A 26,306-nucleotide genomic window follows, 5' to 3' on the forward strand; every position below is an offset into this window, starting at 1 on the left:
TTTTGATGAGGACCAGTATGCAGAAGAGAACTGTCTTCCTAACCTAGGAAATCCTGATAAAGCAAAAGGACTAGCTGACCAAATTGAGAAACTGACCCAAGATATGGAAAACATGAAATGCCAAGGTCCCAAAAAATTAGATATGTCTGAATTCATGATAGCTCCAGGGGTCGTACTTCCGCCCAAGTTCAAAATGCCAGACTTTGACAAATACGACGGAATGGGGTGCCCTCGTAGCCATCTTAAGTCAGTCCTTCCTCTTTGCAGCAACACGGTTTATCCCCAGAGCAGATTGCTCAAGTGTTCCCTAGAACTTTAACTGGTACAGCTAAGAAGTGGTTTCTGCATCTGAAGCCAGAAGAAATCAGGACCCTTGAAGGCGTAGCTAACAAATTTGTCCAACAATTCTCCATGGAAGAAGGGATTGAAGTGACAAAAAATGATCTAAAATTGCTGAAGCAAGGACCTAATGAGACCTTTACTTCCTTCATTCGGTGATGGAGGAGAAAGGCGGCGCAAATGACCGACAAGTTGCCTGATGAAGATCTGATCAAAATTGCTGTCAAGAATCTTTCCCCTTTTTACTTTCCTCATATGTCAATCCAATACTTCAATGATTTTGATCACCTGATCAAGACCGGGACGAGAATTGAAGATATACTAGGTAAGGGCGGCCTGAGAACTAAGACCTCCTCAGATGTCAGAGAGGAAAAAAGGCCCATGGCACCACCGAAGGAAGTTAACAATGTGAATACTGCTCGTCCAATCAGGAAGGAAGGTCCTGAAGAAGGTCGTCCGGAGAGGAATGAACCCAGACAATTCACTCATTTACCCTATTCCCTATATGTAGCTCTCAGAAAGCTGTTGAGGGACAAGAAGATCACTCTGCTAGAACCCCGGGAAGTTCCAAATCCTCTCCCGAAATACTGGAGAAAAGATCAATACTGCGAATATCACCAGAGTGTTGGGCATTTGACTGACAGATGTTTGGCACTAAAGCATAAGATCCAAAATAAGATTGAGGCAAAAGAAATCGCGGTGGAAGCTCTTCCTAATGTCACTAGAAATCCATTGCTGACGCATGCTATGCCTCCTCCAAATTTCTATGCTATCTTTACTGACGAAGTTGTCCTGGATCATTCTCGTATATGTGCTATTATTTCTGAAGAGCCATACATCTTGAGATGGGAATCCGATGATGAGAAGGTTGAATGCGAGAAGCACTAGAAATCCATTGCCGACGCATGCTATGCCGCCTCCAAATGTCTATGCTATCTTTACTGACGAAGTTGTCCTGGATCATTCTTGTATATGTGCTGTTATTTCTGAAGAGCCATACATCTTGAGATGGGAATCCGATGATGAGAAGGTTGAATGCGAGAAGCCTTACGTCTTGTCCTATAGCAAGGAAGCTGGGGAATCTTCTGAATGTCCTTATGTCCTCAGATACGAGGAGGAAGAAGAGAAAAACAAAGTCACATATGTCCTTAAGCTTGAAGATGAGGACTTGCTACTATTGAACGATCCCTGTGATGAGGTTCGCCATGTTACCCGTGGTGGACGTGTCTTTAAGCCTCCCGAGCTGAGAGCAGAGAATCCTGCCGAGATTGCCAGAGCTGTTGAAAACCAGAATCAGAGGTTGAGTCCTGACGAAGATGAAGATATTCTGTTGAAGCAACTTAGGAAGACTCAGGCTAATGTTTCCATCTGGGGTCTGCTAATGTCATCTCCTAAGCACCGTCAAGTCATAATTCGTGAATTGAATGCAGCACAGGTGTCTGTTGATATAACCCCTGATGAGCTGGTTGGATTGGTATCTATGGCCAGAGTAGCTAAAACTGTGTCTTTTCTTGATGAAGATCTGACTCCAGAGGGCAAGAATCATACAAAATCTCTCCGGATTACCGTCTTGTGCAATAAGAAGAAAGTACCAGAGGTTTTGGTTGACAACGGTTCAGCTCTGAACGTATGTCCTTTGAGCACCGCTACCACTTTAGGGTTTGGGCTGGATGACTTTATCCCGTCAGAGCAGGGGATACTAGCTTACGATGGAACCAGAAGAGACGTCATCGAGACTTTGGTCACCGAAATTGAGATTGGAGGTGAAATGTTTAACATAGAATTCCAAGTTCTAGATATCAAGACCTCATTCTTTCTCCTTCTCGGCCGACCTTGGTTTCATAGGGTCGGAGTTGTTCCTTCCATTGTCCATCAGAAACTCAAGTTCATCAAGAATAACAGAATTATCACAGTTAGAGGGGATCTGGAACCAGAAGTTGGACAGATATCCCAAGAGCAGATCGGTTCAAGCACTAGGGATGTCAGTCTGACTGGGTTTTCACTTGAAGTTTCGACCATTACTATGGCGGAAGCTATGAACGAAGAAATTTTGTTTCTGTCAAGCGCAAATGTGCAGGTGGCACGAATGATGCACCGTTATGGGTATATTCCTAGAACTGGTCTAGGGAGAAATCTGCAAGGTTTAACTGAGTGGCCGGAGCTGAAGGTCGCGAATAATCTATTTGGGTTAGGATATGAACCCACCAGAAAAGAGATCAAGGAAAGGAAGCAGTACATGCTAAAGTGGGCAGAGCTGCGTCATCAGGGCTTACAGCTACCTATGGGACCGTTCAGTCTGATGATGAATGGTAAGTACAGGAAGGAAGGAGCTGATTGCCCGTTCTATGGTTTTCCCGAGCCGTGGTTTGATGAGTCTAGGAAAGAGCTACCAGGTTTTGAAATTTTTGTCACTGATGAATTGCCATATGAGTACTTCTATGGGCAAATTGCAGCAGTTGAAAAGCAGGAATCTGACTGGGCTGAGAACTTAGAGCCGCAGCTTCTGGGCTCCCTCTTTGAGGTTGAGGCACCGGTCATTGCCATGATCGGAGAAGATGCGCGCTTTCTGAGATGGAAAATATTCCTTTTTTTCTTATATTTACTTGAAGGGTAAGCTAATCTTGGAACTGATATTAAGTGAAGACATCTCTCTCAAGAAAGTTTTGGTAAATGCTTCTAAAAGTAAGTAGGTCTGGGAAAGTTGTATTGACTTATAAATCCCTACAATAAAATATTGGGCTTTCATGATTTAACATTTAAAAAAAAAACATTTCCAATATGAAACTCTAAAACCAAAATTTTTTTTGCATGTATGTGCTTGTGTAGAGAACCTTAAACCATCCCAAGTTACAGAAGATCAGATAGCAACTGAGTATAAATAATAGAAAAACCAGAACCCATTCATATCAAGAAACAACATTCTCTGTAATATTACTCCTAAATTCCTAATACACATACATATATGTGTATTTGCATGTAGGTGCTTTGTAGATAACTAGTATTGAGTTCATTCAGCAAAAGAGAAGGAACATACAAGGAGACAGATTCAAAATGCAATTGCTTCTCAAAAATACTCCCAAATCGTTAGCGAAGGAAAAATGGCGGAAGATTGGCAATGCCCCTTGGGATTTAGATCTCCTCTGATTTTCCTACTCATTATTCCCATTTCAAGCCCTCAACGAAACCCTTTCAAACACAAAATCAAATCCCAACCATTGAAAACCTATAAACCCTATATCAAAATATTTTCTTTCTAACAATTAATGGTTCCAGCCCATTAAAACCCAAAATTCTCTAAATCCATACAAATGAAACCCCTTGCAAAGCATTTCAAAGGCTTCAAAACTACATACTCATGCAAATCCCTCTCACAAACTACCAAAGAGGTACTTAAAAGAGCTTCACATACCAACAAACTTAGTTCCTGGTATGTGAGATCCAACCCATGACGAAAAAAACCCCAAATTAACAAAACCCTAGATGAAAATGTTTAAAAATTACCTTGGAATAGTGCACGAAACAAATTTCCGGCAAGAGGGGAAGCTTTCTATGTGAGATCCAACCCATGACGAAAAAAACCCCAAATTAACAAAACCCTAGATGAAAATGTTTAAAAATTACCTTGGAATAGTGCACGAAACAGATTTCCGGCAAGAGGGGAAGCTTTCCGGCGAGTAGCTCGTGCGTCACCGAGATTCACGCCGACGTACGACGGTGACAAAGGTTGTCTCTCCACCGGCGGTGACAACTCTCGTCGGAGAAGACAAAGGTAAAAAAACAAACAGTGTCAAATGTTAAAAACGAAAGTAAGAAAAAACAAACAGTGTAAATGGTTAAAACGAAATATAAGGGTATATATATCTTCATACAAATCTTCTCTCAGCTCACACCCTTTTTTTATAATTTACAAATTACTACCCTTTTTTCAGAATTTCGAATAAACATTGCATTTTTTTCATCATTTGCCTAAAAATATTTCTAAAAGTTCCTTTATTTACATCAGAAAATAGATAAATTGAACCAATCCTATTAAATTTGTACAGAGGGACCTTCAATTTATAATAGCCTCTAAATTAACCATAATCATATAATTAACCTCAACCGTAGACAAAAAAAAAATTCCCAAGTAATTTTTTTGCATAAGTATTTTTTTGTCTATTCCAAGAAGGGTTTGATATTAAGCTTTTCTTTATCCGCACTCCCTTGTCTTAATAACGGCACCCTCTCTTTATTGTACACTTTGCTACTTAAGCTGGTTAGGCTGTCACCATCATGGATTGAGCCACAGCCAAAACCAAAAATTTTCGTCTTGCCTGAAATTTCCGCCGAGAGTATATATATATATATATATATATATATATATATATATATATATATATATATGAGAAAACGGTTGTGTAGTAGATAAGTTTTCTACACACTAGCTTATATATATATATATATATATATATATATATATATATGAGAAAACGGTTGTGTAGTAGATAAGTTATCTACACACTAGCTTAAAATATAGTGGAGGGCATATTGTTTGGGTGATCATTCATTTAATTGGCCCTCACATAGATAGGGTGTCCACAAAAAATCAGCTCGATAGGATCATCCCAACCCTTCGATTTGTGGAGGTAAAATGGACGTGTATAAACCTTCACAAATCTGTCCATTTTTTGCCTCCACAGTTCGAAGGGTTAGGATATTCCTATGAAGCTAATTTTTTGGGCACACCCTATCTATGTGAGGGCCCATCAAATGAATGGTCTGGATCACCCAAACAATGTTGGCCCCAACTGTATTTTAAGCTAGTGTATAGATAACTTATCTACACTTGTGCGCGTAGAAACCATTTTGTCATATATATATATATATATATATATATATATATATATATATATATATGAGAAAAGGGTTCCTGCAAACGTGTGCAGGTAACTTACCTGCACACGAGTGTAGAAATAGGGTGGGGGCCACATTTTAGTGGAGATCAAAACCATTCATTTGGTAGGCGCTTTCATGGATAAGGTGTGGCCTAAAAATCAACTCCATTGGATTGTCCTAACCCAATCAAAGGTGGGGGGAAAAATGTACAGACACTGTGTGTCCATGTTTCTGCCCATTTTTCCCATCCACAAATGGCAGGGTTAGATTGATCCAATGGGGCTAATTTTTTATACACACCCTATCCATTGAAGGGCCTTCCAAGTGAATGCTTTGGACCCCCAAAAATGTGGGCCCCGACCATGTATTTGCACTCATGTGCAGGTAAGCTTATCTACACATGTGTAGGAACCCTTTCCTCTCTCTCTCTCTCTCTCTCTCTCTATATATATATATATATATATATATATGAGAAAACATTTCCTACACACTTGTGTAGATAAGTTACCTACACACTAGCTTAAAATACAGTGGGGGCCCACATTGTTTAGGTGATCCAAACCATTCATTTGAATGGTCCTCACATAGATTGGGTGTCCACAAAAAATCAGATCCATAGGATCATCCCAACCATTCAAACTATGGAGGCAAAAAATGGACTAATTTGTGAAGGTTTATACACGTCCATTTTACCTCCACAAATCGTAGGGTTGGGATGATCCTATGGATCGTATTTTTTGTGGACACCCTATCTCTGTGAGGACCATTCAAATGAATGGTTTGGATCACCCAAACAATCTGGGCCCCCACTGTATTTTAAGCTAGTGTGTAGGTAACTTATCTACACAAGTGTGTAGGAAATGTTTTCTCATATATATATATATATATATATATATATATATAGAGAGAGAGAGAGAGAGAGAGAGAGGAAAGGGTTCCTACACATGTGTAGATAAGCTTACCTGCACATGAGTGCAAATACATGGTCGGGGCCCACATTTTTGGGGGTCCAAAGCATTCACTTGGAAGGCCCTTCAATGGATAGGGTGTGTATAAAAAATTAGCCCCATTGGATCAATCTAACCCTGCCATTTGTGGATGGGAAAAATGGGCAGAAACATGGACACACAGTGTCTGTACATTTTTCCCCCCACCTTTGATTGGGTTAGGACAATCCAATGGAGTTGATTTTTAGGCCACACCTTATCCATGAAAGCGCCTACCAAATGAATGGTTTTGATCTCCACTAAAATGTGGCCCCCACCCTATTTCTACACTCGTGTGCAGGTAAGTTACCTGCACACGTTTGCAGGAACCCTTTTCTCATATATATATATATATATATATATATATATATATATATATGACAAAATGGTTTCTACGCGCACAAGTGTAGATAAGTTATCTATACACTAGCTTAAAATACAGTTGGGGCCAACATTGTTTGGGTGATCCAGACCATTCATTTGATGGGCCCTCACATAGATAGGGTGTGCCCAAAAAATTAGCTTCATAGGAATATCCTAACCCTTCGAACTGTGGAGGCAAAAAATGGACAGATTTGTGAAGGTTTATACACGTCCATTTTACCTCCACAAATCATTGGGTTGGGATGATCCTATGGAGCTGATTTTTTGTGGACACCCTATCTATGTGAGGGCCAATCAAATGAATGGTTTGGATCACCCAAACAATATGCCCTCCACTGTATTTTAAGCAGGTGTGTAGATAACTTATCTACACTTATGTGTAGAAACTGGTTTCTCATATATATATATATATATATATATATATGAGAGAACGGTTCCTACACATATGTGTAGAGAGTTCTCTACACACTAGCTTAAAATACAGTGGGGGCCCATATTGTTTGGGTGATCCAAGCCATCCATTTTAAAGGCCCTCACATAGATAGGGTGTCTACAAAAAATCAGATCCATAGGATCATCCCAACCCTACGATTTGTGGAGGTAAAATGGATGTCTTTAAACCTTCACAAATTAGTCCATTTTTTGCCTCCACAGTTCGAATGGTTAGGATGATCCTATGGATCTGATTTTTTGTGGACACCCTATCTATGTGAGGGCCTTAAAAATGAATGGTTTGGATCACCCAAATAATGTGGCCCCCACTGTATTTTAAGCTAGTGTGTAGATAACTTATCTACACATATGTGTAGGAACCGTTCTCTCTCTCTCTCTCTCTCTCTATATATATATATATATATATATATGGAGAGAGAGAGAGAGAGAACCTTCTCTAGTCCGCCGACCAAAAATGCAGGCCCACGTTGTTTGGATGATCCAAAGCATTCATTTGATGGGCCCTGACATAGAGTGTGCCCAAAAAATCATCTCCATAGGATCATCCTAACCCTTAGATTTGTAGAGGTTAAAATGAACGCGTATAAACCCTATAGATAGGGTGTGCCCAAAAACACAGTGGGCCCGCGTTGTTTGGATGATCCAAGTCATTTATTTGATGGGCTCTGACATGGATAGGGTGTGCCCAAAAAATCATCTCCATAGGATCATCCTAACCCTTCGATTTGTGGAGGTTAAAATAGACGTGTATAAACCTCCACAAAGCTATCCATTTTTAACCTCCACAAATCAAAGGGTTAGGATAATCCTATGGAGCTGATTTTTTGGGCACACTCTATCTATGCAAGGGCCCAACAAATGAATGCAAAATCCTCATATATATATATATATATATATATATATATATATATACTAGTAAAAAACCCCGTGCGATGCACATGCCAACAAAGAACTGTACGAACCACATCATAGGTTGATCCAAACCGTCAATGTGATGGAACACAACATCAATAAGTTGTGCCCGTAAAATCATTTCCATAGGCTGATCCTAGCCCTCCAATCTATAGAGGTTTCCATAATTAAAAAAGCATAAAGGAGGGGGGTAGGATTAAAATTATGTGGCTTTAATGGGTGCCTTGTTTAAAAGCATAAAGGAGGGGGTAGGATTGAAAATATGTGGGTTGAATGAGTGCCTTTGTTAAAAAAGTACAAAAAAAGTAATGTGTAATTCTCATAAAATTTTGGGAGAAATTCAAATAATTCTCTCATTTTCTCTTCTGCTATATATATATAGTTGTGGGACATATATAGTAGTGGGACACCCCGTGCGATGGACGGGGAGTTGGAAAACATTACGGGGAGTGGGAAAACATTATATTTAGCTTCTCATGATAGACAGTAGAGAAACTGCAAATTACGGAAACCTTATAGATCGGAGGGTTGCGATCATCCCATCGAAATGATTTTGGGGGCACAACCTATTTGCGTCGCGGCCCATCAAATGGACGGCTTGGATCATCCTATGGCATTAACCACAAATTTAATTTGAAAAATCTGGGTGGGGCCTACAATTTGGCCTTAATGTTAATGTACTACCCACACCATAGGATGATCAAAACCATTCATTTGATGGGCCACAATGTAAATAGGTTGTGCCCCAAAAATCATTTCCATTGGATGATCATAACTCTCCAATTTATAGAGGTTTCCGTAATATGCAGTTTTTCTTTAGACCGGAGGGCTATGATTATCAAATGGAGGGTTTGGATCATGGGGTGGTGCGTACAATTCATTTTGAAAAATACAGGTGGGGTCTACCTTGTTCAAATTTTGAAGAAAATAATTTTTGGGTCCACCAACTGTGGGGGATAGACTAGTGCAAAGATTAAAAGAAATTAATTTTTGGGCCCATAAAAAAGATTTTGAAAAATATGAGAGGGTTTGACTCGACCCGTAAGGGTCCGGGTGACACGGGCCAGGTCAAAATGACACGTGGAAATTTACGGGTCACGAATCTTGGACCCGTACCCGGCCCAAGAACCGTACAACATCAATAGGTTGTGCCCCAAAAATCATTTCCATACGCTGATCCTAGCCGTCCAATCGATAGAAGTTTCCATAATAGGTTATTCCTTTTACATCGAACGGTTAAGATCACCCTATGGATTTTTTTTATTACAAATGCATAAAGGAGGGGGGGAAGATTGAAATTATGTGGCTTTCATGGGTGCCTTTGTTAAAAAGCATAAAGGAGGGCGTAGGATTGAAATTATGTGGCTTTAACAGGTGCCTTTGTTAGAAAGCATAAAGGAGGGGGTAGGATTGTAAATATGTGGGTTGAATGGGTGCCTTTGTTAAAAAAAGTCAAACAAAGTGATGTGTAATTCCCACAGATTTTTGGGAGAAATTGAAATAATTCCCTTAGTTTCCATTCCTTTATATATATATATATATATATACTAGCAAAAAACCCCATGCGATGTACGGGCCGACAAAGAATTGTACAGACCACATCATAGGTTGATATAAACCGTCCATGTGATGGAACACAACATAAATAGGTTGTGCCCGTAAAATAATTTCCATAAGCTGGTGCCCAGAATTCGTCAATATTTTTACAGGTGTCCTGCATTCATAATATCAAACTTTCCGTAATTTGACCCGCACATAGTAAACAAGGAAAAGTAGTTCCTGATTTCCAACCCAACTGGGTTCAACCCGATCCAACCCGATTTGCAATTTGCTCAACCCAACCCAACCTGATTTCCAATTCTGGTTGGGTTGGGTCGGGTTGACCCGATTTGATATGGTACCAATTGTTGACCACCTAAACTCAAGCCGGTTGTTTTGGATTTTGAGAACCAATAGTGAGTCACCAATAATCAGTTTTTAACTCACAATCGGTTCTCAAAATCCAAACCAAATAGGGATTAACAATTAACAAAGGGAAATGTTATCCGCACTACTATATTTTGATGATCACACTCCTCACTTTATTAAAGTACGGTATGGCCCCCACCATAGGATTATCCAAACCGTCCATTGTGGAATGTGGAGAGTATTTCAATGTTGAAAAAGAAAAGCACATATACAGAACTTCTTTAGATAGAACCCAAATTCGGGTTTCGAGTCGGGTCGGGTTGCCCGACAGCCCAACCCGACTCGACCCGATTTCCACTTTAGGTTTATTTTTCCCAACCCAACCCAACCCGATTTGCAAAAAAGCTTAACTCGACCCAACCCAAATTCGGGTTGAACCTGACCCGCGTGGGAACATCCAAGTAACAACGATGGTTTCAAATTATATATAGTGCTAATGTCCTCACTACCATATTTTATAATGGCACTACTCACCGTATTTTGATGATCGCACTCCTCGCTTTATTAAAATGTACAGTATGGCCCGTACCATAGGATGATCCAAACCGTCCATTAGATGGGCCACTGCCTACATAGGTTGTGCCCAAAAAATAATTTTCATAGGTTGATCCGAACCCTCCGATCTATAGCGGGTTATAGGTTGATCCAAACCGTCCATCTGATGGAACACAACATCAATCGGTTGTGCCCGTAAAATCATTTCCATAGTTTGATCCTAGCCCTCCAATCGATAGAGGTTTCCATAATTGTTGTTCCTCTTTAGGTGCCCGAAATCCGTCAATATTTTGCAAGTGTCCTGCATGAGTAATATAAAGTAGTTCTTTCGTCATTGTCATATGTCTTTACCTCTTCTTGGTAGTTTTTTTTCGTAATTGTCATAGATAGGTACCTGGGTCCGTACTTTTCATATGTGGATTACGATTTTACCCTCAAATAATTTCTCATAGAGATAGATGTTAGATATCAGCAAAGGGGTTTATGGTAAAAGAGTAATGTTGATGTGTAAATCCCACAGAAAAAGAAAAGAAATTCCTTTTTTCGACATACAGAACTTCTGATGGAACCCAAATTCGGGTCTCGAGTCGGGTCGGGTTGCCCGACAGCTCAACCCGACCCGACCCGACCCGATTTCCACTTCGAGTTTATTTTTCCCAACCCAACCCAACCCGATTTGTGAAAAAGGTTAACCCGACCCAACCCAAATTCGGGTTGAACCCGACCCACGTGGGAACATCCAATAACAACGATGGTTTCAAATTATATATAGTGCTAATGTCCTCAGTACCATATTTTATAATGGCACTACTAACCGTATTTTGATGATCGCACTCCTCACTTTATTAAAATGTACAGTATGGCCCGTACCATAGGATGATCCAAACCGTCCATGTCCTTTAGATGGGCCACTGCCTACATAGGTTGTGCCTCAAAAATAATCTTCATACGTTGATCCGAACCCTCCGATCTATAGCGGGTTATAGGTTGATCCAAACCGTCCATGTGATGGAACACAACATCAATCGGTTGTGCTTGTAAAATCATTTCCATAGGTTGATCCTAGCCCTCCAATCGATATAGGCTGATCCTAGCCCTCCAATCGATAGAGGTTTCCATAATTGTTGTTCCTCGTTAGGTGCCCAGAATCCGTCAATATTTTGCAAGTGTCCTGCATGCGTAATATAAAGTAGTTCTTTCGTCATTGTCATATGTCTTTACCTCTTCTTGGTAGTTTTTTTTCATAATTATCATAGACAGGTACCTTGGGTCGGTACTTTTCATATGTAGATTACGATTTTACCCTCAAATAATTTCTCATAGCGATAGATGTTAGATATCAGCAAAGGGGTTAATGGTAAAAGAGTAATGCTGATGTGTAAATCCCACAGAAAAAGAAAAGAAATTCCTTTTTTCTCTAGCCATATAGTAGTAGAATATATATATATATATATACACACACACTAGTGGGACACCCCGTGCGATGCACGGGGAGTGGGAAAAAATTATATTTAACTTCTCATGATAGACAATAGAGAAACTCCATATTATGGAAACCTTATAGATCGGAGGGTTGCGATCATCCCATCGAAATGATTTTGGGGGCACAACAACCTATTTGCGTTGCGACCCATCAAATGGGCGGCCTGGATTATCCTATGGCGATGATTGCAAACTTCATTTGAAATATATGGGTGGGACCTAAAATTTGGCCTTAATGTTAATGCACGACCCACACCATAGGATGATTGAAACCATTAATTTGATGGGCCACAATGTAAATAGGCTGTGGCCCAAAAATCATTTCCATGGGATGATCACAACTCTCCAATCGGAGGGCTAGGATTATGAAATGGAGGGTTCGGATCATGGGGTGGTGCGTACAATTAATTTTGAAAAATACAGGTGGGGCTTACCTTGTTCAAAGATTTGAAGAAATTAATTTTTGGGCCAATGAACTGTGGGGGACAAACCAGTTCAAAGATTTGAAGAAATTAATATTTGGACCCATTAAAAAGATTTTGAAAAATATGGGAGGGTTTGACCCGAACCGTACGGGTCCGGGTGACACGGGCGAGGTAAAAATGACCCGGGAAAATTTATGGGTCACGAATCTTGGACCCGTACCCGGCCCAAGAACTGTACAGACTACATCATAGGTTGATCCAAACCGTCCATGTGATGGAACACAACATCAATACGTTGTGCCTGTAAAATCATTTCCATAGGCTGATCCTAGCCCTCCAATCTATAGAGGTTTGCATAATATGTTGTTCCTCTGAAGGATTTTGAAAAAAATGGGAGGGTTTGACCAGACCCGTAAGGGTCCGGGTGACACGGGGAAGGTCAACATGACCCGGGAAAATTTACGGGTCACGAATCTTGAACCTGTACCTGGCCCAAGAACTGTACGGACCACATCATAGGTTGATCCAAACCGTCCATGTGATGGAACACAACTTCAATAGGCTGTGCCCCAAAAATCATTTCCATAGGCTAATCCTAGCCCTCTAATCTATAGAGGTTTCCATAATATATTGCTCCTCTTAAATCTGATGGTTAAGATCACCCATTAGATTTATTTTATTTAAAAAGCAGACAGGAGGGGGGTAGGATTGAAATTATGTGGCTCTAATGGTTGCCTTCGTTAAAAAGCCTAAAGGAGGGGTAGGATTGAAAATATGTGGGTTGAATGGGTGCCTTTGTTTTAAAAAGTCAAAAAAAAGAAGTTTCCAAAAATTCATAAAATCCTTCCGTTTTCTCTCCTGTTCCCACCTCAGCAGTAAATAGTGAAACCACCATCTAGCAAAAAATCTCGTCCCATGCACGGGGAGTGGGGAAAAATTATATTTAACTTCTCATGATAGACAATAGAGAAACTCCATATTAAGGAAACCTTATAAATCGGAGGGTTGCGATCATCGCATCGAAATGATTTTGGGGGCACAACCTATTTGTGTTGCGGCCCATCAATTGGACGGCTTGTATTATCCTATGGCGTTGATTGGAAACTTCATTTGAAAAATATGGGAGGGGCCTAAAATTTGGCCTTAAAGTTAATGCACGACCCACACCATAGGATGATTGAAACCATTAATTTGATGGGCCAAAATGTAAATAGGATGTGGCCCAAAAATCATTTCCATAGGATGATCACAACTCTCCAATCTATAGAGGTTTCCGTAATATGTTGTTTTTATTTAGATCGGAGGGCTAGGATTATGAAATGGAGTGTTTGGATCATGGCGTGGTGCGTACAATTAATTTTGAAAAATATAGGTCGGGCCTACCTTGTTGAAAGATTTGAAGAAATTAATTTTTGGGCCAACGAACTGTGGGGGATAGACCAGTTTAAAGATTTGAAGAAATTAATAATTGGGCCCATGAAAAAGATTTTGAAAAATATGGGAGGGTTTGACTCGAACCGTACAGGTCCGTGTGACACGGGCCAGGTAAAAATGACCAGGGGAAATTTATTGGTCACGAATCTTGGACCCGTACCAGGCCCAAGAACTGTACGGACTACGTCATAGGTTGATCCAAACCGTCCATGTGATGGAACACAACATCAATACGTTGTGCCTATAAAATCATTTCCATAGGCTGATCCTAGCCCTCCAATCTATAGAGGTTTGCATAATATGTTGTTCCTCTAAAGGATTTTGAAAAAAATGGGAGGGTTTGACCCGACCCGTAAGGGTCCGGGTGACACGGGGAAGGTCAAAATGACCCGGGGAAATATACGGATCATGAATCTTGGACCCGTACCTAGCCCAAGAACTGTACGGACCACATCATAGGTTGATCGAAACCGTCCATGTGATGGAACACAACTTCAATAGGTTGTGCCCCAAAAATCATTTCCATAGGCTAATCCTAGCCCTCTAATCTATAGAGATTTCCATAGTATGTTGCTCCTCTTAAATCTGATGGTTAAGATCACCCATTAGATTTATTTTATTTAAAAAGCGTGAAGGAGGGGGGTAGGATTGAAATTATGTGGTTCTAATGGGTGCCTTTGTTAAAAAGCATAAAGGAGGGGTAGGGTTGAAAATATGTGGGTTGAATGGGTGCCTTTGTTTAAAAAAGTCAAAAAAAGAATTTTCCAAAAATTCATAAAATCCTTCCATTTTCTCTCCTGTTGCCACCTCAGCAGTGAATAGTGAAACCCCCATCTAGCAAAAAACACTGTGCGATGCACGGGTCGAGAAAGAATTGTACAGACCACATCCTAAGGTGCCCAGAATTTGTCAATATTTTTACAGGTGTCCTGCATTCGTAAGATCAAACTTTCCCTAATTTGACCCGCACATAGTGAATAAAGAAAAGTAGTTCCCGATTTCCAACCCGACTGGGTTCAACCCGACCCAACCCGATCTGTAAATTCCTCAACCCGACCCAACCTGATTTCCAATTCGGGTTGGGTTGGGTCGAGTTGACCCGATTTGATATGGTTGAAATTGTTGACGACCTCAACTGAAGCCGGGTTGTTTTGGATTTTGAGAAGCAATAGTGAGTCAGCAATAATCAGTGTTTTACTGACAGTCAGTTCTCAAAATCCAAACCAAACAGGGACTAACAATTAACAAAGGGAAATGTTATCCGCACTACTATATTTTGATGATCACACTCCTCACTTTATTAAAGTACTGTATGGCCCGCACCATAGGATTATTCAAACCGTCCATTGTGGATTGTGGAGACTATTTAAGTGTTGAAAAAGAAAAACACATATACAGAACTTCTTGAGATAGAACCCAAATTCGGGTTTCGGGTCGGGTCGGGTTGCCCGACAGCCCAACCCGACCCTACCCGATTTCCAATTCGGGTTGATTTTTCCCATAGAGATAGATGTTACCCTCAAATAATTTCTCATAGAGATAGATGTTAGATACCAGTAAAGGGGTTAATGATAAAAGAGCAATGCGGTAAATCTCAGAGAAAAACGAAAAGTCAAAAAAAGGATTTTCAAAAAATTCAAAAAATCCACCCCTTTTCTCTCACGCTGCCACCTCAGCAGTGAATAGTGAAACCCCATCTAGCTATCTTATATTAGATAATAACTAGTAAAAAACCCCGTGCGATGCACGGGCCGACAAAGAACTGTACGGACCACATTATAGGTTGATCCAAACCGCCCATGTGATGGAACACAACATAAATAGGTTGTGCCCCAAAAATCATTTTCATAGGCTGATCCTAGCCCTCCAATCTATAGAGGTTTCCATAATATGTTTTTCCTCTTAAATCGGATGGTTAAGACCACCCTATAGATTTTTTATTAAAAAAGCAAACAGGAGGGGGTAAGATTGAAATTATGTGGCTTTATAGGTTGATCCAAACCGTCCATGTGATGGAACACAACATCAATCGGTTGTGCCTGTAAAATCATTTCCATAGGTTGATCCTAGCCCTCCAATCGATATAGGCTGATCCTAGTCCTCCAATCGATAGAGGTTTCCATAATTGTTGTTCCTCTTCAGGTGCCCGGAATCCATCAATATTTTGCAAGTGTCCTGCATGAGTAATATAAAGTAGTTCTTTCATCATTGTCATATGTCTTTACTTCTTCTTTGTAGTTTTTTCCGTAATTGTCATAGACAGGCACCCTGTGTCGGTACTTTTTGTATGTAGATTACGATTTTACCCTCAAATAGATAGTATGTACAGGTATGTGGGGAGGGCAAAAAACGGTAAAAATCATCCACATTGACGTGTTAAATGGACAATAATTCTCCCTTTTCTCTTCTGCTATATAGTATTATATATATATATATATATATATATATATATATATATATACTAGTAAAAAACCCTGGGCGATGCACAGGCCGACAAAGAACTATACGGACCACATCATAGGTTGATCCAAACGTCCATGTGATGGAACACCACAGAAATAGGTTGTGCCCGTAAAATCATTTCCATAGGTTGATCCTAGCCCTCCAATCTATAGAGGTTTCCGTAATGAAAAAAGCATAAAGGAGGGGGTAGGATTGAAATTATGTGGCTTTAATGGGTGCCTTTGTTAAAAAGCCTAAAGGAGGGGGTAGGATTAAAAATATGTGGGCTAAATGGGTGCCTTTGTTAAAAAAAGTCAAAAAAGTGACGTGTGATTCTCATAGAATTTTGGGAGAAATTCAAATAATTCTCTCCTTTTCTCTTCTGCTATATATATATATATATATATATAATATATATATATATATATATATATATATATATATATATATATGTGAGAGAACATTTCCTACACACTTGTGTAGGTAAGTTACCTACACACTACCTTAAAATACAGTGGGGGTCCACATTGTTTGGGTGATCCAAACCATTCATTTGAATGGTCCTCACATAGATAGGGTGTCCACAAAAAATTAGATCCATAGGATCATCCTAACCATTCAAACTATGGAGGCAAAAAATGGACTGATTTGTGAAGGTTTATACACGTCCATTTTACCTCCACAAATCGTAGGGTTGGGATGATCCTATGGATCTAATTTTTTGTGGACACCCTATCTATGTAAGGACCATTCAAATGAATTGTTTGGATCACCCAAACAATGTGGGCCCCCACTGTATTTTAAGCTAGTGTGTAGGTAACTTACCTACACAAGTCTGTAGGAAATGTTCTCTCTCTCTCTCTCTCTCTCTCTCTATATATATATATATATATATATATATATATACTAGTAATACCCGAAGTGCGATGCACGACACGGCCAAAAAAAGACTATGGTACCAAAAAATATTAGTTAAAAATATGTAGAAACAATAAGTAAAAAAGTATGCTTAACCACTTACCAAGTAATGAAAAAATGTAAAAGAAAGTTTTCTAATTAATTTTTGTGTAAAAAAAAATATGCATATGATACAAAATTTTCTAAAGAATTTTTGTGTAAAAAAATAAAAAAATGCACGACATGACAAAAAAAAAAATGAAACAAAAAAAAATGTTATTTAAAAAATATGTAGAAAAAAATAAGGGAAGGGGTAGGATTGTAAATATGTGGGTTGAATGGGTGCCTTTGTTAAAAAGGATAAAGGAGGGGGTAGGATTGAAAATATGTGGGTTGAATGCGTGCCTTTGATCAAAAGCATAAAGGAGGGGGATTGAAAATCTGTGGGTTGAATGGGTGCCTTTGTTAGAAAAAGTCAAAAAAGTGAGGTGTAAATCCCACCGATTTTTTAAAAAATTCAAAAAAAGCATGGGCTTTTCCCCCCAGCTTATATATATACTAGTAAAAAACCCGTGCGATGCACGGGCCGATAAAGAATTGTACGGACCACGTCATAGGTTGATCCAAACCGTCCATGTGATGGAACACAACATAAATAGGTTGTGCCCCAAAAATACCTATAACCTATAGAACCAATGGGTTGGATGACTCAAGCATGGGAAATGGGGTATCTAGAGTGCTGCTCAGGGTGAGCGATACCTCAGAAACCTACCTTTATATATATATATATACATATATATGTATATATATACATACATATATATATATATATACATATATATATATATAAGAAAAGTGACCGTACTCGATCGAGCTAAAAAGAGTGGGGGCCCACATTTTTTGGGTGATCCAAACCATTCAATTCAAAGGCCCTTATATATATATATATATATATATATATATATATATATATATATATATATATATATATATATATATATATATATATATATGAGGAAAGTGAAGCTACACCGCCGGTGTAGCTAACTTAGCTACACCGCCGGCTTAAAATAGAATGGGCCCACATTGTTTTTGTGATCCAAACCATTCATTTGATTGACTCTCACATAGAGAGGGTGTCCACCAAAAATCAGCTCCATAGGATCATCCCAACCCTTCAAACTGTGGAGGCAAAAATAGACAAATTTGTGAAGGTTTTTACACGTTCATTTTTGCCTCCACAAATCGTAGGGTTGGGATGATCCTATGGAGCTGATTTTTGGTGGACACCCTATCTATGTGAGGGCCAATCAAATGAATTCTTTGGATCACCAAAACAATGTGGGCCCATTGTATTTTAAGCCGGCGGGTAGCTTCACGTTCCTCTCTCTCTCTCTCTCTCTCTCTCTCTCTCTCTCTCTCTATATATATATATATATATATATATATATATAATTTCGTTTTTGAAAAATTACTGTGGAAATTTCACAAACTTATTCTGTCGGAAATTAATTTCGGTGGAAATTTTGTTGGAAATTTCTATGCAAAATTTCCAAACTTTGGTGGAAATTTCATCAAAATCTTTTCTGATACCGAGTCCTTGTTCTTTCGGTGGTGCTGGTCCCCACCGAGATCCCAAATTTTGGCCTAAAACATTTCGGTTTCGGCTAAAATTTAAAGGTAAATGATATTTACGCGCCTTTTATCACCAGGGACACCCATTTGCCAGTGTACTTTGCAATCAAAGCCACTGGATTTTTCTGACATAAAGTACATGCCACCCGTTTGCCATTGACGCTGGGTGTCCCTGGTGATCAAATGGGGCGTAAATATCACTTCCCAATTTAAAACTATGGTTATCATCTCCAAGGAACTAAAAACAGCATTAAAACGTGTGTAATAAAAGTGAGGAGTGCCTGCCATTTTCAAAACAATCATTTTTGTTTTGGATTTCCATTAACTGAAATAAATAGGTTAGTATTTTCCTTAATTAAATACTTTCTCGTTCACCCAAAATCTATAAAGAACCTCTGCCTTCTTTGATTTCCATTCATAAAATGAAATCCACTCATTTGCCCTCTCATCAATAGTTTAATTTTCTGCTACAGTGCCAATGCGAATTGCCGGAATCATATGAAGCTTACCCGGAAACAGCAACACAGGTGGCATTCCGGTCCAATGCAGTTGTTTCGCCTCTGTTTACCAGACGTTATCTGATCCAAGGTACAGAATTTAGCTCTTTTCAGTCCATTTTCAATCATTTTTCTGCCCATTTTCAATCATTCATAACCACAGAAAAAAAAACCTTCCCTTCTCTAACAAGGTATATGTTCTTCCTCTCTTGGGTACAGATTAGCATTTGGAAGAAGGCCAACCTGACATTCCTCTTTTTCCTCCTAAGAAAACTGATACTACCATTCTACTCCTTCACCCTTTTCTGCATCATCCTCCCCATGACCATGTTTGTTCTAGAAGCAGAGCTCCCTACTTGGGTTGTCTGTTACATCCCAGCCACCATGTCCTTCCTCAACATCCTCCCCGCCCCAAAATTGTTCCCATTCATAGTCCCTTACGTTCTCTTCGAAAACACCATGTCTGTGACCAAATTCAATGCCATGGTATCTGGCCTTTTCCAGCTTGGTAGCGCCTATGAATGGGTGGTCACCAAGAAATCAGGTCGCTCCTCCGAAGGGGATCTCCTTGCACTGGTCAACAAGGAGCCGAATCACCATCTCGGAACCTCTGTGCCCAATTTAGATACAATTGAAAAGGAGGAATCCCAACAGTAAAAACAGAAGAGGAAACACAACAGGATATATACCAAGGAGTTGGCGCTCACCTTCCTTCTCCTTACGGCTTCGGCTAGGAGCTTGTTATCTGCACAGGGTTTACATTTTTACTTCCTCCTCTTTCAGGGAGTCTCCTTCCTATTAGTGGGTCTTGATCTGATCGGCGAACAGGTCCATTGAGAGGATGGTTTATGTACTTTAAGGAGATAGAGATGCCATAAAGTTCAGATACTTTGATAAAGATGGCTAAGTTACGGCACCAGAGTGCCATTGAAGAATAGTGGAAATGCGGGGAGGGTGGATTTTCTTGTTTCCTCCCTGGGAGATATTGTCAAACTCCTCCTTGAAGAGGTGTAATTATATATGGTGGTGCTTTGTGAGATGTTTGAATTCTTTTCGCTCCAATTCTTTTGTACGAAAATTTTGTTGTTCAACACGATGTTTAGTGACAGTTCAGTCACACTATGAAGAACAGAGAAGCATGTATCGTTTGTATTTTTTATGACTAAAATGACACGTGCTACATGGACCTTAATTTCATTCATGTGGAGCTGCTGTGGCAAACTGTTAATTAGCTCAACGCTGCAAAGCAGAGAACCATCCAATTTGATTATGGGTTTAATGCCAAACTGTTATGGATATATTATTGTAGTCTTTATATTATTTCGCAATCTAAATATCAGGTACATGCTATGAGGCAAGATCTGGTTCATTTGCAATTTGGGTTATTCCAACAAACTGAAAAAAACTTTGTAAGTAATATCTTGTGACTTAGACTTGTGAAATCCCATTTGCCTTCAAAATGTTCTTGAGCTTCTCTGTTGCTGCCACTAGCTCCGCAGCGATCCCTGGTTCATTGGCAGAATGACCAGCGTCCTGGATGACCTGTTTCAGCCACAGCTAATGGGATTATTAAGAATTTCGAGGATCAAAATGAATTGCAAATATGCTATCTATCAAAGATAATAGATTTGGCTGTCTGATGATAATAAATGCAATTTCTCAGCAATTAATGTAATGCTTCACTCATATGGAAATGTCTTTCCATATGAGTGAACCAGTAATGCTATGAACAATTGGTGACTGATAAGGAAAGCTTGTTCATTCTAATAGCTTAAGAGAAACTACAGAACGATTAGATTCTTTCCATCAACGGATTAGAGGTTGTAGGAATCGATTGTGGTTGATATGTTCAGCCCTGGTTGTTTTGGATTTTGAGAATTGATTTTGAGCCCCAAACTGATTATTGGACTAAAAATTAAACCAATTTTATGTCCAATAATCAATTTTGGACTAAAAATCAATTCTCAAAATCCATAATAAAAAAAACAGGGCCTTCATAGTAGTTGGTATGCACTCCACACCCTAAATATTACCTTTTTTTTTTTTTTTGGAAAAATGACTGCTATGTATTTATAATCATACGAAGGTTACATAAAAGAGGAGGACCAGGAGTCCCCTGATAATTATATCGTATGATGACCAAGGAGAAACCTCCAGGCCCTGAGAAACAAAAGTTTCAAAAGCTGTTCCTCCTTACCCAATCCCTTTACATCCACCGTTCCCGAACGAATTCCCAAATTTACAATCTTCCTAGAAGATCCCTACTAAAACTTGTGTAATCTACTAAAAAACTTTACGATCTTCTCCAAAGAACTTGAAAACAAAATAGAACTTCCCTCCACGTTGATAGGTCTTCCTTGAAGACCTTGATGAAAAACTACCAAAAACATAACTCCTCCAAAAAACCCCATGAATAGTATCCCTATAAGCTCCCCTTCAAGAGGAGCATTTTCCCAACTTCCTCAACAGACTCAATTTCAAATTCCAGTTTGTCTTCTTTTGATATGAATGGAGGAGGGTCCTCAAGGTCCAATTCCATGTTTCCGGGTGCCTTTCTTCTGGCAATTCTTCCTTCCAATCTTTGAATCCCCACCGCCTTGTCAGCCTCCCATTGGAGAAACCGCAGCCTCTCATCGACCAGCGATTTGATGACCCAGTTAAAGAGAAGAAATCCTCAGCCTTCCAACGGGCCTCCGTCACGAACAATTTCACTGTCTTTTGAAAAGTCCTTGATAATTTCCTTAGGGGTTGGATCGGTCCTAGAAGCCCTCTCTTCATCATAAGCCATTGCCTTAACCCTGCGAAGAACCTCCTCCAGCTCCAAGAGGTCCGTGTAACGTTTCCTTTTCCGACTCAAAGAACTGGAGAAAGAGGGGTGGGGGGAGCTAAATCGTTCTGCACCATTTTAGGTACGGTAGAGATAACAGAAGCTCCTCTATTTTGAACCTCCAAGGTAAGCCCAAAAGGCACCTTTTTAAGAGAGAGACCGCCAATGATGGCCAATACCAAGTTCCCACTTTTTCCACGGATACTTGTGAAGCAAGATTTCCACACTTAGAATATAGCATTTATGAGCCCAGATTTATTTCGATTATTTCTGACAGATCTCTAAGAGAATACTGCAACTTCCTATGCCGCCTTTAATGTGCATATCTGTTCGTGATTAACGTTCCATTCAAGGAAGTCACCGACCCCACAATACCATTTTCAATAATATAGTAAACAACCTCGATTCAAGCTCTTTTCCATCCAATGTCACCTCAAACAAACTGTACTTTGAATCCTATTCCCCACCTCCTACGATCAAGGTTACCTGGAACGCAGTTCGTTTCGGTATGCGGTACAGGAACAGCTACGAGGTACGATGGTAGCCTGGTATGTGATACGATAAAGGTAGGCTACGTTGGTTAGCTATATGGGGTCGCGGGTAGATTTGGAGCGCTAATCCGGGTCGCACCAGTACTCTCTCTAGTTTAATTTTATGCCAAGAGATGCTAAAGCATTTTTAGGCCTTATATGAAATATGACGGTCAAGCATATCAACTAGTGGCTGCTGACAATTTCTGGGAAAGGTAATCACATTTGACATCTATTTAAAAAAGAGATTAAAACTTGTAGTGCCACCATCAGTTTTTGGGAAAGGCAATAATATTCGACAACTATTTAAAAAGGAGGTTAATACTTGTAGTGCCAGTATCAATAGGCTTGTGGTCGTATTTTTTGTTTAGGGTTTTTAAGCGATTACATGACTTCAACGGTTTCCATTTTCCCTCCTCTCTTATGCCATTTACAAACCCCCCTCTCTCCGCAAGAGCAAGGAAGCGGGGAAGGAGGTTTTACAATACCGTACATGGATTGTATTTCGATTGGCGATCTTCAGTAGAAGTTTCTGTCGGAACATCTGTTTCAGGTTAGTCTCTTTTTTTTGGCCTCCAATGAGGTATGATTAGATTAAAGCTAGGAAGGAGGGTTGTTTTTTGTTCTATTTCCTCCTTTCCTCTCTCTATTGTAAGCCCAAGGGTTCCCATGGGTTCCCATGGGTCTAATCATTCACCTTACCTTCTTGTTTTGATGCTAGCAAACTCAAATTGATTACCATTTGTGGACTAATGTGTTGCTTTGAGGTGTTTTGTTGCATACAGGATTTTCATGTCATAATTGCCATTACACGACTATTCTCAACACATGACTTGTGGATCAAGAAACAAAGGAACCAAGAGCTTTCACATACAGTGAAGACATCTCCATTTGGAGACGATCAAGTCAAAGAAGCCCGAAGATGAAGATTCTACAAGTTCCTAGCAAGTGTCAAGAAGGAGCTTGGAGTTGAACATGCCATGGTGACACCTCATGTACCATTCAACTTGCATTGAAGATTGGAGGAGAAGTCACAAGAGCCAAATCAATTGAAGAAGTCTAAGAAAGCGCAAAGGCGCTGATACATTCCAAGAAAGACTCCATGGTATTCATTTTTAGAATGTATTTAGAGTCCTCTTGATTTTATGTAGAATGCACTTTCAATAGGTTTCAAATAGTTTTCATACTTAACTTTTTATATATTTGAAAACCATACACACCAAAAAATGTGTTTGAAAACCTAGGAGTTAAGCCCAAAGACCATGGCCCAAAAGCCCCTGAACTTTTAAAGTAAAAATGGAATTTTATACAGGGCCGGTCGATAGGGGTGTCCCGGGTGACCTTGGCAAGGTAGCTCAAAATCCAGCACTTGCCGGATATTGGCCGACTGGTCAACCGGGGTGATCCTGGCGACCGCGGAGGTGTTTTTGGAATGCTAGGAACAATCCGTCATGGGTTCGGGCGAGCGACCGCCAAGGACCGGTCGACCGGGATAGGTTTTGTGAGCTGAATTTTTGAGCAAACAGGTAGCCCTCGCTGGGTGACCGCCATGGGGCCGGTCGACCGTGACGGTAAGAAATTTGAAAATAAAAAAGTGCGACCGATAGGGGTGGGCGACCGCTGTAGCCCGGTCGACCGCCGTGGTCTTGCAAACTAGCCGTTGGGGCTTTCGCAGGTTGACTTTTTCAACGCAGGTTGACTTTTTCAACCCAGTTTTTTACAGTTTTACCCCCAAACGGTCATATTTTCAAATACACTATATATACACTATCTAAACCTATCTAAACAAGCGTTTGAACATTTTGAAAAGATCAAATCCCATCTTTTTGAGCTTTAACATTCAAATCAAAAGCTAAAACCTCTTTGAGCTTGTATTTCCACATTCTATCAAAAGGCACTCCATAGGGCTTTCATTTGCTTATTTTCTTGGAGTGATTGTGAGCTTACAACTTTGTAATTTTTATTTGTTCTTCATTGAGGGGCTACTCTTCAGCCCGCTAAGAATTGAGAAGACATTGTGAGGGTCTCCGATTCGGCCTGTTAACAAAGGTGAATCATGTAAGAGGGTGTGTCCCCTCGCAAGGCTTCGTGCAGAAAGGGTTTGTCCCCTTTGGAGATGAAGAAGGTGGTTGTAAAGCTACGAGATTAGGCTTGAAATCTCATTTTTAGTGGAGTACCCAAGGAGCTAAACTTGGAATAGTTGAGTAGGTCTTGTGATAGACCGAACCACTACAAAAATCTTGTGTTCCTTGTGGATGGCTCTTCTTCTTCTTCCTTTGCACGTGTGGTGATTGGTAAACTCTAACCCTAACTTGTATTTATATGCTTAATTGAACAAGGGTTAGTAAATGTGTTTGATTAGTTTGTCTAAACCCTAGATTTCACTAACATGCCTATTTGAACAAGGGTTAGACTAATTAGGGCTTAATTTAGTGGATTAACTTTTAATCTTCCACCTAATCAAGCCTAAAATTTTTAATTGACCAATTCATCCCCCCCTCTTGGGTTGTCACACTTGGATTTCGTCTATGCATCTCTCCCTTTCCTGCGGGTCGCCCAAATCGCCATTTTTGGTGATCTGGGTTGAAAACGACCCACATTTGGGGTCGACGACCCCGAATCAGGGGTCGGAGGGTGGGAGGGTGATCCCGGTAACGTTGCCTACAATAAGGAGATCTGCCAAGTGACTGATGATCCTTTTACCTTAGTACTAATATTAATGCCATGACACTCGGATACACCAAATATTCCCCCAATCCCCTAAACAAAACCCTTCCATCTAGCTTCATTAGGGGTAGAAGCTAGGGAGGCCTCAATGTTGTCTTATAACACAAGGGCGACGCATGCCCTGGAAGTGGATTGGGGAAAAATCGGTTTATTCGAAACCCACTCAATCACTTGATGCCTACATGAAGATGGCTTTATAGAATAGTCTGGTTTGCTCTTGGATGATTTTTTAGCGGAGTTTCTCCCTATTTGGTCCTCGGAAAGGTCTTGACCGACTCGCTGCTTCCACAGAGAGCATAAATTAGAATCCCGAGACTTGAGTATCAGTCCAGAAGGGCGCTTCCAAGAGATCCCATATTTGTGAATGCCCAGAAGCAGGACCTTTTTTAGCTGGTCTATTTCGCTTTAAGCCACGCTGAAAAGGTCTCACCTGCCCACAGGTCCTTTTTGATGCTGACAAGTCATCATCCTTTTTTTTCTTCTTTTTTCTTTTCTTTTTTTGATGTTTTTCTTTTAATCCCAAGACATTTCTAACGATCACTAGAGGATCCAAGACCTGGGGATCCTTGGGAACTACGCCCTTATTTTGTGAAGGGGATTTGAAATTTGAATTTGAATAGGGGGGGGGGGGGGGGAGCAAGACTCCAACGGTTTCTCTGCAGGGGTTTCTCTAGGCAGGCAACGGCCCATGGCATGCCATTGGGATCGCCGGTGGCCGCCTATGATTTCAGCCTGCCGACGGATCAGCCACTTGATCCGGAACCGGCAAATTCAACTGACTCATCGGACTAAAGCTTGTCATTCTGTAGGAGTCAACGCTGGAGGAAAACGATTGGGACTCATTGTTTTCTATGCATTGGGATTTGTTAATTTCAATTCCAATGGTGAAGCAATCACCCGATAACCGAATCTGAACAAAAGGGCGGGATAACTTCCATATGGAAGTAAGAATTTTAGCCAATACAAAACCCATACAGTGACCATGATTTCCATTCATC

At 40.1% G+C, this 26,306-nt stretch overlaps 1 protein-coding gene across 2 annotated transcripts in view; it reads right to left on the minus strand.

Moving 5' to 3' along the window:
- Positions 1–20,470: 20,470 nt before the first annotated feature.
- LOC143849947 (proline iminopeptidase-like) overlaps positions 20,471–26,306 on the minus strand; it is an 83,378-nt gene continuing 77,542 nt past the window's right edge. For both annotated transcript variants that reach the window (XM_077359260.1, XM_077359259.1), the window contains one exon: positions 20,471–20,766. In XM_077359260.1, the coding sequence (XP_077215375.1) occupies positions 20,653–20,766 (114 nt within the window). In that variant the 3' untranslated portion in view covers positions 20,471–20,652. The remainder of the gene's footprint in view (positions 20,767–26,306) is intronic.

This window comes from Tasmannia lanceolata, unplaced genomic scaffold (genome assembly GCF_043159265.1).
Source record: "Tasmannia lanceolata isolate RefF3 unplaced genomic scaffold, GAP_Taslan_0.1 ptg000018l, whole genome shotgun sequence".
Classification (NCBI taxonomy): Eukaryota; Viridiplantae; Streptophyta; class Magnoliopsida; order Canellales; family Winteraceae; genus Tasmannia; species Tasmannia lanceolata.